Genomic DNA, 14,544 nt, shown 5'->3' with positions numbered 1-14,544 from the left:
ACACGCGCCGGGTGGCCGAAAATAGCTCCGGCCGAGCGGATTGGCACTTTATAAGCACCGCGGATGAAATCGCGGAGCCTCATTCGACTTCCAGCGGGCCGCGCACTCGTGCACGCCGCCCGGTTCAAATTTTCTAAGTGCCAACGGCTCTTGCGCCATAAAGAGTCCGCCTCGGCTGGTTCCCCATGTCGGCCAGAACAAGTGAAAATTCGGCCTCTTCCCCTGGAAGTCCGGCCAAGTTTGGCGAATATTTTCTAAGTGCCAACGACTAAACCGCCGTAAAGTGTCCGCCTCGGCTGGTTCCCCGTGTCGGCCACCACAAGTGAAAATTCGGCCTCTTCCCCTGGAAGTCCGGCCAAGTTTGGCGAATATTTTCTAAGTGCCAACGACTCAACCGCCGTAAAGTGTCCGCCTCGGCTGGTTCCTCCGGTCGGCCAGAACAAGTGAAAATTCGGCCTCTTCCCCTGGAAGTCTGGCCAAGTTTGGCGAATATTTTCTAAGTGCCAACGACATTCATTTAGACATGGCGATTGAATGTTTACGTACCGGTAGTTATTGTCGTTGCTTGACGCGCGATGACTCGCACATTCGCTCAATACCCAGTACTTCCCCCTAGCTGTCATTGTCGCTGCCTGGCTTTCGATGTCTGTTATTGAGGTGAGAATATTTGAAATTGTTGCTGAGAATGCGTGTTAATGCGACGAACGCTTTATAATGATTCAGTTTCTCGCTGTTTGATGAGCCTGACGGACGCACACCCACGCACAATGAGATGCATGAGAAACAGCCTTGGTTACCATCACATTTGAAGCGATGAATACGAAGTTAAATTTTATGACTCGGTGTATAAGTCGAGGTCGATTTTTTTCGGGCGATTTTGGATCGAAAAAGGTCGACCAATACACCGGCAAATACGGTAATTTAATGTAATGGTTTAAGTAATGTAATGTAATGGTTTAAACCATATAATGGTTTAAATTTAATTTAAAAAAGAAAACAATTACAACTAAAACAATGAAATACATTAAAATAAAGTTATAGTTATACGTACCGTATTTGCCGGTGTATAAGTCGACTCGGTGTATAAGTCGACCCCCTAAAATTCGACGGAAATTTACGATTTTATGATATATCCTTTGTATAAGTCGAGCTCAATTGTTGCATTATATTAAACTTCAAAATTCAAAATGCAAAATTTATTGACGAAATGTGTTCAAATTCCGGGAGGCCGTGCGCATGCGGCTGTTTATAAGCACCGCGGAGGAGATCGCGGAGCCTCATTCGACTTCCAGCGGCCGGCGAGCTCGCGCACGCCGCCCGGCACCACCGGGAGGCCGGAAATAGCTCCAAGCCGAGCGGATCGGCACTTTATAAGCACCGCGGAGGAGATCGCGGAGCCTCATTCGACTTCCAGCGGCCAGCGCACTTGCGCACGCCGCCCGGCACCACCGGGAGGCCGTGCACACGCGCCAAGTGGCCGGAAATAGCTCCCGCCGAGCGGACCGGCTCTTTATAAGCACCGCGGAGGAGATCGCAGAGCCTCATTCGACTTCCAGCAGCCGGCGAGCTCGCGCACGCCGCCCGGCACATCCGGGAGGCCATGCGCACGCGCCAAGTTGCCGGGAATACCTCCCGCGGAGCGGATCGGCTGTTTATAAGCACCGCGGAGGAGATCGCGGAGCCTCATTCGACTTCCAGCAGCCGGCGAGCTCGCGCACGCCGCCCGGCACAGCCGGGAGGCCGTGCACACGCGTCGGGCGGCCGAAAATAGCTCCGGCCGGCGGATCGGCACTTTATAAGCACCGCGGATGAAATCGCGGAGCCTCATTCGACTTCCAGCGGGCCGCGCACTCGCGCGCGCCGCCCGGTTCTAAAGTGTTCGCCTCGGCTGGTTCCCCATGTCGGCAAGTGAAAATTCGGCCTCTTCCCCTGGAAGTCCGGCCAAGTTTGGCGAATATTTTCTAAGTGCCAACAACTCAACCGCCGTAAAGTGTCCGCCTCGGCTGGTTCCTCCGGTCGGCCAGAACAAGTGAAAATTCGGCCTCTTCCCCTGGAAGTCTGGCCAAGTTTGGCGAATATTTTCTAAGTGCCAACGACATTCATTTAGACATGGCGATTGAATGTTTACGTACCGGTAGTTATTGTCGTTGCTTGACGCGCGATGACTCACATTCGCTCAATACCCAGTACTTCCCCCTAGCAGTCATCGTCGCTGCCTGGCTTTCGATGTCCGTTATTGAAGTGAGAATATTTGAAATTGTTGCTGAGGATGCGTGTTAATGCGACGAACGCTTTATAATGATTCAGTTTCTCGCTGTTTGATGAGCCTGACGGACGCACACCCACGCACAATGAGATGCATGGGAAACAGCCTTGGTTACCATCACATTTGAAGCGATGAATACGAAGTTAAATTTTATGACTCGGTGTATAAGTCGAGGTCGATTTTTTTCGGTCGATTTTGGATCGAAAAAGGTCGACCAATACACCGGCAAATACGGTATATATTTATATGCTTGTATATTAATATTATTTATACATGTATTTGTTAATTCATTTCATTTATTTAATTCTAATGTAATTTAATGTAACGGTTTAAGTAATGTAATGGTTTAAATCATGTAATGGTTTAAATTGAATTAAAACAAGAAAAAAAATACAACTAAAACAATGAAATAATTAGTTATAGTTATACATATATATATAATATATAGTTATATGCTTGTATATTAATATTATTTATACTTGTATTTCTATTTGTTAATTTAATTTCATTTAATGGTTTTCAACATATGCTTCAGACATTTACCACAAGGGGGCAACAACGCAATTCAAAACGTCCGTCCACCATCAAGGGTATCCAAACATATTTTTGCCCCGCAGCATGCTCTTAAAAGTGAGCGCTGAGAAAAATGACGTGTGCAGTACAAGCGAACTAGTTTATGGTACTTCATCCAGCAGATCTTTTTCTAGTCTGTAGGTCACAGAGTAGAGTCAATTAGGGACACAAATAACAGGCTTTATTGTGTGTGGAGCGATTAATTTTAGGTCGGCATTCGTTCCCACAATGCAACGAGCTGTTTACTTTCAATCTAATGTATTATGGGTAATTGTCTTCAGCTCAAAATACGTTGGGGAATCAATTATTCAATACCAATAAACATCAGATGAATACAAAACAAAAATAATGTAACACATTCAGTAGTTTCAGGGGATAAAAATTAAATCCCAAAAATAAATGTTGCCCACCCCTAGTACTCAGCTGGGTCTGCATCAGTGTGAAATGAAGGGACGGGATCTAAAGTCCAGTATTGTGATCATGCTACTGAGACAGTGAGCTGCTTTGGTGCATCTTGGGACGGATCACATTTCCACAAAAATCAAAGAAACCTAAACTAAATAAGTCCTTTCATGCCTCCTTCATCTGTGCCTTACAAAATCATCATCAGCAAAGCTGGCATTTGTGTTCATAGTGCATGTTGACACAAAGTGGCTCGAGCGTTGATTTGGCAGTGTGAACGGGGCTCAGGAAGTCTTACCTCCACCGTCTTTTCGCATTCTGCTTCAGTGTTTTCACCCTGGACGATTTGCACTTTCAAAAGAGACATGATGAAAAAAGTCCCCTTTGTGCTGTCCGTTCCTCACAGATATTGAGAAATCAGGACATTCTGGCCTTCACGCAGCTGCCGCGGCCTTTGACGTAGGCTTCGGTAAGCCGTGCAAAAGGGCTGCTAAAGATTTGGCGCCACACACGCAATGATTTTTTTTTTTTTTGCACACGGGAGGTGGTCACAGCTGTCGAACGACACTGTCACCGCCGCGGTTGTCAACGGAGCGGTCGTCGAGGGTCTGTTCGTTTGACAAGCGGCGCCACTGGAAGGTTGTGCTGAGCGAGCCCGCCTGGTCGTCCTCGTTCTCCTGCTCCTTGGCGAACTCCAGAAAGACCTGAAGACGAGACACCATTTGTACCCAAATCTATTTCTCCCCCATTAAAAACATTTTTGGGCTAGGCTAGTGCATTATTGGCTCAAGTGATGCTTGCAGTTAGTTAAAGTCTCGAGTTGTTTGACTGGGGGTGTGGCACATGCGCGTCTCACCTGTTCCAGAGTGGACTGCGAGAAGGTGTACTCCTCAAACTTGTACGTTTGCTTCACTGCACACACACACGACAAAACCCTTAGTTGATGACATCACCACATTTGCCGTGTGTGTGTGTGTGTGTGTGTGTGTGTGTGTGTGTGTGTGTGTGTGTGTGTGTGTGTGTGTGTGTGTGTGTGTGTGTGTGTGTGTGTGTGTGAGAGAGTTTGCGTTTGCGTGACTGACGGCTCTCCAGGTGCGAGAAGGCGGTGGCCAGAGAATGGACGTCCTCCGTGGGGATTTTGTACGCCATCAACGTGGCAAAGCTGTCGCGAGAAACACGCCATCAAACGACGCGCGCCAGAGCCATCGGCCCTCTTTCAAAAGGCATGTTGTCACCTCTCCTGTCTGGAGGCGTGCGGAAAGATGGCCACGATGTCCTTGTGCACTAGCGCCGTCTGTTGGAGTCCCGCGCCGGCCTCCCCGAGTTTCAGCTCCAGGCCGTAGCTTCGGCCGTACTTGGCCTTCAGGTGCTGGATAGAGCCCAGGCACCTGCGGGACGGACGCAAGACGGGTAAGACTTTGGAGAATCAGGGCGAGGCGCAAAGACAGGACGGGACGCGCCTGAGCCGGCCCGACACCAGGATGGCCACGCGGTCGCACACGGCCTCCGCCTCCTCCATGTAGTGCGTGGTCAGCACGGCGCCGCGCTGGTGGTCCCTCAGGGCGGCGCGGATGGCCCTCCTAAGGAGCAAAGAGAACCAATGACAAACTAAAAAGCGCATTTGTGTCCGTGTCATGGAGCCAGGCTGACCACACGCGCTGTTTGGACTCGGGGTCCATCCCGGCCGACGGTTCGTCCAGCAGGAGGGTCTCGGGGTTCCCGATCATGCTCAGCGCGAAGCAGAGCTGGTGACAGAAGCGCAACGTCAAGAGCGCCGCTCACTTTTGCGCAAGCGGCGTCGGGTGCACTCACTTTTCTCTTGAGTCCTCCGGACAGAGACTTGGCCTGCTTGTGCATGTGCTCCTTCAGCTCCAGAGCGTTCAGCACCCTGCGCGACAGCAGCAAAAGAGTTCCAAAGGTGCCGAGCCGCGTTAATGGACCTGAGTTGACGCACCGCTGGATGATCTCGGGGGCGTCGCATGCCTTCAGCCCCTTGACGGTTGCGTAGACCTCCAGGTGCTCAAGCAGTGTCATCCTGGGCCACAGAGGGTTGACCTGGGGGCAGTAGCCCACGTGCTCCGGGGGGGCGCCCCACGACCCCGTGCCAAAATCTCCCATCAGCACCTGAGGTCACCAGAGCATTTGTTTATAAAGAAGTGATTTGTGTCAACTTGTCATATATATTTCCATCTTGTTCATTTCAACTTTTGATGTGACTGAATGGTTTGGCGAAGCGCTCGAGGGGCGGCGTACCTGTCCGGCCGTGGGCTCCATCTCCCCAGACAGCATGTGCATGACGGTACTCTTGCCCGATCCGTTTGGGCCCAACAGTCCGAGAACCTCGCCTGGAGAACGACGACAAGTGACACCAGTGATCAGGTCATTTTTAATTTTGGCTGGCTCACAAGCAACCTTTTCGAACACAGAAGGAGACGTTCCTGGTGGCCACTTTTCCACTCTTGCTGAGAGCAAAACCTTCCCTGCGACTTTTGTACATCTTCCTCAGGTTGCTGGCGACCAGCACTGGCTTCTATGGAGAGGAAAAGTAGGGTGGAGAAAAAATAAATAAAAGCTCACCGGGTAATGCAGAGACGCGAGCAAACTTGGCTAACTTTCACAAGGACACTTTGTCACAGAAAAACGTCGACTCGTACCTCGTCGCCGGGGCGGCAGGTGAGCGCCTCTTTGACCCTGGCCTTCTCCATCTGGATGTCTGCGTCCTCGTGCCAGTCCGGGCCATCTTCGGGGTTGCGTTCCACTTTGGGCCTCCGCACCGATGAAATCCTGAGAGGATGACGCAAAAAGAGAGTTGGCCAAGACACGTGGCAACGTGAAAGCGGCCGCTGACCTGCACAAGCCGTCAGTCCTGAAGGTCCTGCCGCCGTGACGGCGCTCCAGCCAGCGCAGGAGCAGGAGCAGCAGCACGCACTGTAGGTACGGCTGGGTGCGCAAAAACACAACACGCTGCTGAAATCACAAAAGCATAATGCCGCCTGCGACGCAATGCTGCTTGTCACTCGACTTACCGCAAAAACGGAGACCAGCAGATTGTTGAATACAAAGTCTTTGTCAGGATGCGACGATGGCAGGAAGGAGGCCTGGGCAGCATCAATCAATCAGTCAGTCAGTCAAGCCGGAACAGGTTGGGTGCTACTGGACTCATACCGTGGCGATGCAGCCCAGGCAGCCCATGAGCGGGTAGAGCGGGTTGAAGATGCACAGGGTGTTGTGCACCAGTTGTGTCACCCTGTTGCTGTTGCTCACCAGAGGAAGGTGGACCAGTGAGCCCGACACCACGCACGCCTGACGCCGGCAAGGCAACGTTTGGAAGAGAGCAAAAAGGGCGGGGCTCATCCACACAACGGCGGCGGCTCACCATCATGCAAACGATGGACATGAAGTCCCGGTTGCTTTGCACTCGAGAGAAGCTGAAAGAGCAGACATACGTGAAGAGGACGACGGCCGGAACGAAGCCGGCACTGCAGAAAATCTGAGGGCGAGACAGAGAGGTCAATGTCAGGCGTTGTCGGAGCGCCTCGCTCAGACAAAAAGTGACGGCAGCAATGCAGACCACGGCGCTCAGGTTGCCGGCCGTGAGCAGGTTGTCGCCGTGGAAGGAGAACAGGGTGACACTCATGCACGACACCACCAGATAGAAGAGGGGCACGTCCACGGCCGCCTGCCCGCACCAGTAGGCTGACGGGAGTAGGCCCGACACGCGCAGCGTCGAGCGGCACTTGAGCTGAGGGCGGGCCGCAAACACATAGTTGTCATTTGCATTTTTTTTTTGTCCTCGACAGCCGCTCGCTCACCTCTCGGTCTCGCACATGCTCCATGGCAAAATAGGCGGGCATGCCGGCTGTCAGCATTCCCAGCAGGATGGATTCGATGACGATCAAAACGCGCGCGACCACCAGTGGCAGTTGCTGTGGGACGCAAACGAGACAACCGAGTCATGACACGCAGTCCATGCTTATGTTGCCGTCCGAAAATGGACCCTGAGGATTCCCGTGAAGCAGCCGTACTCACGTAGTCGAAGGGTTTGCTCCAAGTGTGGATGCGGGCGGTGCTGTTGAGGCCTCGCAGCAGAGCGTTGCTCAGGATGTTGACGCTCATGGGCAGCGAGTGTACCGTGGTGCTGTTGAAGGCCAAACTGTACGTGAAGCCCTGCCAAGCCCACAACAAGCCAAAGACAAAGCCAAAACATCCCTGTGTCAATGCCTACGCTACGGGGAGGGGCTGATCGCTTTGCCTGCAAAAAAGCAACGCAAGCCATCTTTTTGTCTCGTTGCGACGTCTCAACACAAAACCTTGCCGGATCCTGTCACGTTGATGGCGGCGCTGTGCGGAGCCACCGCCATGTAGTCGTTGACGTTGCTCAGCTCCACCGCGATGCCCTGCCCTTCCACGTTGCGCACAAAGTCGGAAATGTCCGCACCTGCGGTGAAGGGACGCGTGAGGCCGGCCAGCGAGACGGGCGCAAATATCCCCCCCTGGCTCACCTGTGGAGTTGCAAAGCAGGAGGCTGCTGGCGTATCTACGGGGGGGCTCCTTCGGCCCCAGGAGGTACACGGCGGGCAGGAACCGGCGGCTCGGCGAGTGGACCAGGATGTTCCCGGTGAACAAGGACAAGAGCAGCAAGGTGGCCACAAACACCAGCACCAGGGACAGCCTGCCGGACAAGCCACACACACGCTTTCTGGCCGGCCCACACTCTTCCGTGCGGTGACGCTCAACTCACACGTAAATCAAGGCCTTCCTCTCACGCCACAAGTTGAGCATGTGGAGCCAGGTCACACAAACAAACTGCTGGCGCCACAGCGCCGCGCCCCGCGCCAACTCAGCCTGGTCCGAGAACATCAGCAGCCGTTGGTCTGACTCGTCGCCGTAGAGCGTGGTGCCGACGCACTCGCTGCCCTCCGCCACCTCCCGGTTAAACACGCTGTAGTCTTTTGTTTGGCAAAACAAAAAAAAGATGTCACATGACGGGGATTGAAGTTGTTCTAGAAAAAAAAGATGTGCCCTTTTAGTTTGGAGGCGGATGTCACCTGCTTTGTCCACTTCCGTCTCCGCCTCCAGACGCAGAAAAACGTCCTCCAGCGTTGTCATGGAAACACCATAGTTGACCAGGCCGAGGTCAGGTCGGGCGTCCAGTTCTGAGAACAAACCTGCCGCCACAACAAAATGAAAGCATGCGGGGGGGGGGGCAACAAAACCAGGCGAAGGCGTACCTGCAAAGGCATCCATGCTCTCGAAAGGCAGCGTAAAGTTGAGTTCCGCTTCCTGCTGCCGAGTCAGCTTGGCTTTGGGAATGTGCCGCTGGATCAGCGAAGAAATACTGGCCACATCGCAGCGGTCGCTGACGGACATCCTGACGGGAGTTGCGATGGGTGAGATGGGGTTGAAACGAGTGGAAGGTGACGCTGGCGCCAAGTACCTGAGATGATAGCCCACACCGCACTTGGTCTTGAGATAGATGGAGGAGCCCACACATTTCAGGCGGCCTTGCGAGATCACCGCTTTGCGATCTGGACGCACCACACGCACAAAACTCACGGGGTGGCCCCTGTGTGTGTGTGTGTGTGTGTGTGTGTGTGTGTGTGTGTGTGTGTGTGTGTGTGTGTGTGTGTGTGTGTGTGTGTGTGTGTGCGCGCGCGCGCGTGTGTGCGCGCGTGCGTACCAGCGAGGATGTCGGCCTCGTCCATGTAGTGCGTGCTGAGGACGATCACTCGGCCGGCCCTGCGACTCTTCAGGAGGGACCACACTTGATGTCGGGAGGATGGGTCCATGCCAGCTGTGGGCTCGTCCAGGAGCAGGATCTAGGAAAGCCGCGTCGTCGAACCTGAGCCAGAGTGCGTCGCTAGACAGAGTGAGGAACGTACCTTAGGGTCTCCCAGGATAGCGATGCCCACTGACAGCTTCCTCTTCTGGCCTCCACTCAGATTCTTGGCTTGAGCAGACATGATCTTCTCCAGATCTAGATCTTTCAGCACTTTGGACACCTTTTTTTTTTTTACCAGAATGAAGACCTATTAGACATTTTGTAGGACTCATCACGACGACGAGATGAGAAAGCTTCCGCCACTGTTACCTCGGCGCCCACATGGGCCGGCGGGATGCCTTTAATGGCGGCGAAGATGTTAAGGTGCTCCTCTACGGTGAGGACGTCAAAGAGGATGTTAAACTGCGGGCAGACACCCACCAGCCGCTTCATCTCGGGCCCGTCGGCAATCTCCACCAGCGGGGAGCCATAAATGGTGGCCGAGCCGCCGCTGGGCGGGCAGATGCCGCACAGGATGTTTATCAGCGTGGACTTTCCGGAGCCGCTGTGGCCCAGCAGAGCCGTGATCTGGCCCTCGTAAATGTCAAAGGTCAGACCTGCGGACGGAAACCTGGCACTTTTGACGGTGCGACTGCTTTTTGTGATGCGGAAGATGCGGTGTGAAGGTGTGGCCAACCTCTGAGGGCCTCCACGGTGTTGTCTTTGTCTTTGTACACCTTGCTGATGTTGTTGATGCTGCCGGAGAGGCAGAGCGCACACAAATGACAGTTTTGAACACATGTTTGGGATGGAGGAGTGGCCGACAGACTTACCGGATGACCTCTCTGCCCCGGAACTCCGGCGAGACAGCCTCAGTTGACTCGCCGCCCCCGCCGGGAGCGCCGTTCACCTCGGCTTCGTACGGCGTGGTCACTTCCGTGTAGCGCTCGCTGCGCTTGGACCAGTAGGACGGTTTCAGGAAGTAGAGCAGGGACCTCCGCATCCCAAACTCGCCTGCGGGAAGAAAACATTTTTCCGCCCAGACTTGTCAGGTCCCATTTGCTCCCATTGAAAGAGCGAGCGGGCGGGCAAACTCCTGAAAGCGAGCGCTCACCCGGCAGCACCTGGTCCAAGTAAATGGCAAGCAGCAGGTAGAGAAGGCAGTCCACAGCCAGCATGAGCAGCGGTACATAGAGCGGATGAGGCCCGCTGACCAGGGAGGCCAACACAGCGCCACCCCCTTGGGCTTCCAGGTACACCACCTGGGGGGAAACAATCCATAGCATGCAATTAAAGATGCGCTTATGACTCGTTTGCTGGGATTGGTCACGTTTTGGAGCTTTGCAAAATATAGCGGCCGGCACCTGCGCAATGCCGATGGAGAAGGCTGAGGGCGAGAGCAGGCAGAGGACCCAGACCAGCGCTTGCGGGAAATCCGTCATCAGGATGGTGAAGAGTGACAGGCATCCAAAGACCACCGTCAGCATGGAGCCCACCGTGCTGGCAAACTTTGGCTTCTTGAACATCGGCGTCAGCATGAAGGAGAAGAAGATCTGCGCACACGCAAACTTGCTCAGCAGCTTGGCAAACATTTACAGCCATTATTACTCACTTAAGTGAGTTAAGAAGGTTCACCAAAAAGAACTCTGCTGCCATCTTGTGGCTTTGCGGTACTATCACACAGTCAATTTCAGGCTTCGTTTGGACAAAAGTAGAGCTGTTGGCTACTCACAGAGGAAATGCCGTAGAGGAAGTTGAGGGAAAAGACGAGCAGGAAGTTGCTGTTGGGGAATAGCGCCGTGGAGGTGGCGATAATGGACATCAGGACGGACATGGTGCCCACCAGGACGGCGTACAGCAGCCCCCACGACATCCTGCGGATGAGCCGATGGACTTAGAGCAAACAGTCAGCGGTCACTCGGGGCCGGCGCCATGTGTTTACCAGAAGGCCGAGTCGTAGAGGCCCATCATGCTCATGGTGTCTTTGATGCGCCGCTCCTTCTCCGCCGCCACGTTGACGATGAGGAAGGTGACGAAGGGCGTGAAGGCCAGCACCAGGTAGATGGAGATCAGAGCGCGCGGGAACTTGTGCACCTCCACCCAGCCCGGCTGACCCATCATCACTGCCTGCACGTCCATCTCACTCCACACCGCGCGCTTGGTCTGCATCTGCGACCAGTCGCAGGCGTCAGCGCCGCGACCGCATGGATGGTGAGCGAGCCTCACCTGGATGATGGCGGCATCAATCAGCGACTGGAGGCGGACGAATCCGGAGTACCAGTAGTTGGCCGCTCGGCAGTTGCTGGTACTGCTCAGACAGTTGCCTACGGAACAAAGGCGGGCGCAGAAAGATGCGTGTGCGCATTCTCAGACGGGGGAGCAGGACGCCGCGCGTGCCGTGGATGGCGTGCCGTGCAACACCCCGCCGCTACCTATGGACTCGGTAAAGTCACTGGGCTGCGGCAGCTGGTTGTAGGGAAAGCGCAGGCTGTAGGAAGTGGCCGATGGGTCCGTGAAGACCACACCCACCAGGCCGGACGGATCGTATGTGCTGGCGTTCTCCAGAGCCGCCTCGCTGGCGAACGTCTCCAACATGTCGAGGAGGTCTGCATAACCGTTCAACGTGTTGGTGTGCAGGCCCATGTTTGCTAATATGTCTGGAGGTGTGTGCGCCTTACCCATCTCGCGGGCCACCTCGTCCATGATGCGGCTGGTGACGTTGGTGACGGGCGTGTAGCCGAGGGTGGCGGTGAAGATCACTTTGTCCGATCGCAGCTCCATGGTGGACACTCCATTGTAGTAGATGTGTGGATTTTGATTGCTGATGACGATCAGCAGTGCCAGAAGCAGCAGGGGCAGGATCACTTCCTGCAAGCGCACCGGCAGAGCGCAACTTCGACCTTTACACTGCCGCGGCTTCACATTTGTTCCTTCGACGGTGTACTCGAAAAGAGACCGACCTGCAAGCTCTGCTGTTTGGTCCTCCACTTGATGAGCACATTTTTGTGTAGAAGACTTCGGGTTTGCTGCCACACTGCAGCATCTCGGCTACTCCCGGCGTGCTTGGCGTGCATGACGTGCGTACCGCAGCTCGTCTGCCCAATGCTGGCTTCACCTGTAACACACGCATGCATGCAAGTGCCGCAAAACAAAAAACACACATGCACGCACAAGCGCACGCACATAAAGAGCACAGAAAATGTGTCAATTCCTTCCATGCTTTCATACATCAATAAGATGAAAGCAAACACGTACTGCTTATCACCACCAGCTCTTAAGAAAAAGAATGATAAAACACCAAGGCAGCTATCACTATAAAGTCCGACGGAAACAGAAAATGAACAAATGTGTGCCCGCCAAGCAGCTATTGTCCAAACTACTGAGCTGGTTACGCCCTCTCTGGTTAATATTATTTGCTTTATTGCTGCCGGAAAAGTCGATGTAATTAAAGTCAACGTTGCTAATAACAATAATAATATTGTCATCAATGCTTCTTTGGCAATAAAGGCGCTAAGACAACGATAGAGCCCGCAAGCGTCAAAATGTTGGCGACGAAAGCTAAAAAACATACATTTGATAAACTCACGTAGGACATGGAGATTATGAAGGCATTTAATAAAGCCTTTTGCAAGGTGGATCTTTTTGGGTCCGTATAGCGTTCGTCACTTACTTCCTGTTGTCAAAGTGCACGCCCCTTACAACACAACGTCGACCAATCAGAACCGCTCCTGGAATGAGTGACAGAGGCTTGCATCAATCGGATGAGGCAACAGTTGACGTCAGAAACGCGATTTAAAGAAAAAAAGACGCAACTCAACGTGCAACAAATCAGACGGTGCTCATCAGCCCCCCGTGGTAACAAAGACCAAGTGTGACAATTACCACATGGAAATGACTATATAGTCTTTGGACATCACAGAGCTAAATGTCCTTATTGTTCTTTGATACGCTGACCAATTACAGCCGTCTGTTCTAACTCATGCTGCCTTCAAGAACGTTTTCGCATCTCCGACATGGAAAAGGGACTGGAATGCCACCTTGAGCTGGTTGACATTCAAACTATTTGACTTTTCTAGAACTGACAGACACTTGCACAATGCAATACCGTATTTGCCGGTGTATTGGTCGACCTTTTTCGATCCAAAATCGACCGAAAAAAATCGACCTCGACTTATACACCGAGTCATAAAATTTAACTTCGTATTCATCGCTTCAAATGTGATGGTAACCAAGGCTGTTTCCCATGCATCTCATTGTGCGTGGGTGTGCGTCCGTCAGGCTCATCAAACAGCGAGAAACTGAATCATTATAAAGCGTTCGTCGCATTAACACGCATCCTCAGCAACAATTTCAAATATTCTCACTTCAATAACGGACATCGAAAGCCAGGCAGCGACGATGACTGCTAGGGGGAAGTACTGGGTATTGAGCGAATGTGAGTCATCGCGCGTCAAGCAACGACAATAACTACCGGTACGTAAACATTCAATCGCCATGTCTAAATGAATGTCGTTGGCACTTAGAAAATATTCGCCAAACTTGGCCAGACTTCCAGGGGAAGAGGCCGAATTTTCACTTGTTCTGGCCGACCGGAGGAACTAGCCGAGGCGGACACTTTACGGCGGTTGAGTCGTTGGCACTTAGAAAATATTCGCCAAACTTGGCCGGACTTCCAGGGGAAGAGGCCGAATTTTCACTTGCCGACATGGGGAACCAGCCGAGGCGAACACTTTAGAACCGGGCGGCGCGCGCGAGTGCGCGGCCCGCTGGAAGTCGAATGAGGCTCCGCGATTTCATCCGCGGTGCTTATAAAGTGCCGATCCGCTCGGCCGGAGCTATTTTCGGCCGCCCGACGCGTGTGCACGGCCTCCCGGCTGTGCCGGGCAGCGTGCGCGAGCTCGCCGGCTGCTGGAAGTCGAATGAGGCTCCGCGATCTCCTCCGCGGTGCTTATAAACAGCCGATCCGCTCCGCGGGAGGTATTCCCGGCAACTTGGCGCGTGCGCATGGCCTCCCGGATGTGCCGGGCGGCGTGCGCAAGTGCGCTGGCCGCTGGAAGTCGAATGAGGCTCCGCGATCTCCTCCGCGGTGCTTATAAAGTGCCGATCCGCTCGGCTTGGAGCTATTTCCGGCCTCCCGGTGGTGCCGGGCGGCGTGCGCGAGCTCGCCGGCCGCTGGAAGTCGAATGAGGCTCCGCGATCTCCTCCGCGGTGCTTATAAACAGCCGCATGCGCACGGCCTCCCGGAATTTGAACACATTTCGTCAATAAATTTCGCATATTGAATTTTGAAGTTTAATATAATGCAACAATTGAGCTCGACTTATACAAAGGATATATCATAAAATCGTAAATTTCCGTCGAATTTTAGGGGGTCGACTTATACACCGAGTCGACTTATACACCGGCAAATACGGTAATTTAGTGGTTTAAAGCATGTGCTTCAGACATTTACCACGAGATGGCGATAGAGCAATTCAAAACGTCCGTCTGCCATCAATTCATGGGTATCCAGTCCAGTGCATTACGTTTATGCGTATTTTTG

General features: G+C 53.3%; 1 protein-coding gene across 2 annotated transcripts; it reads right to left on the bottom strand.

Moving 5' to 3' along the window:
* Window positions 1-2,998: 2,998 nt before the first annotated feature.
* abca5 (ATP-binding cassette, sub-family A (ABC1), member 5) lies at window positions 2,999-12,728 on the bottom strand. 2 transcript variants are annotated; one of them, XM_049758597.1, is made up of 38 exons: window positions 12,589-12,728; window positions 11,963-12,117; window positions 11,681-11,870; window positions 11,435-11,608; window positions 11,229-11,326; window positions 10,945-11,171; window positions 10,735-10,876; window positions 10,367-10,555; window positions 10,117-10,264; window positions 9,836-10,016; window positions 9,700-9,758; window positions 9,333-9,619; window positions 9,124-9,243; window positions 8,922-9,060; window positions 8,679-8,769; window positions 8,473-8,612; window positions 8,290-8,409; window positions 7,983-8,190; window positions 7,744-7,913; window positions 7,552-7,679; window positions 7,271-7,408; window positions 7,054-7,167; window positions 6,813-6,983; window positions 6,618-6,731; window positions 6,407-6,544; window positions 6,268-6,339; window positions 6,090-6,181; window positions 5,896-6,025; window positions 5,654-5,771; window positions 5,495-5,586; window positions 5,196-5,365; window positions 5,054-5,129; window positions 4,892-4,986; window positions 4,702-4,821; window positions 4,477-4,629; window positions 4,324-4,403; window positions 4,098-4,153; window positions 2,999-3,945 (listed from the first exon to the last, which is right to left on the bottom strand). In XM_049758597.1, exons 2-38 carry the CDS (start codon window positions 12,074-12,076, stop codon window positions 3,790-3,792), a joined length of 5,010 nt encoding a protein of 1,669 aa, XP_049614554.1. In that variant the 5' UTR covers window positions 12,077-12,117; window positions 12,589-12,728; the 3' UTR covers window positions 2,999-3,789. The 2 variants fall into 2 exon arrangements, with proteins under 2 accessions (XP_049614554.1, XP_049614555.1); XM_049758598.1 differs by having other exon boundaries at window positions 12,574-12,710.
* Between the last annotated feature and the right edge of the window lie 1,816 nt (window positions 12,729-14,544).

Source organism: Syngnathus scovelli, chromosome 21 (genome assembly GCF_024217435.2).
Source record: "Syngnathus scovelli strain Florida chromosome 21, RoL_Ssco_1.2, whole genome shotgun sequence".
In the NCBI taxonomy this organism is placed as follows: Eukaryota; Metazoa; Chordata; class Actinopteri; order Syngnathiformes; family Syngnathidae; genus Syngnathus; species Syngnathus scovelli.
Note: the sequence above shows the minus strand (reverse complement) of the source record. Positions and strands in the feature narration are given on the sequence as shown.

Excerpts from the sequence above, each read along its gene's own strand:
- abca5 (XM_049758597.1), bottom strand. The coding sequence starts at position 12,076 with ATGCACGCCAAGCACGCCGGGAGTAGCCGAGATGCTGCAGTGTGGCAG. Across the intron at positions 11,871-11,962 it reads CCAAACAGCAGAGCTTGCAG|GAAGTGATCCTGCCCCTGCT; the intron begins GTCGGTCTCTTT and ends GTGCGCTTGCAG. Across the intron at positions 8,613-8,678 it reads GGTGTGGGCTATCATCTCAG|GATGTCCGTCAGCGACCGCT; the intron begins GTACTTGGCGCC and ends AACTCCCGTCAG.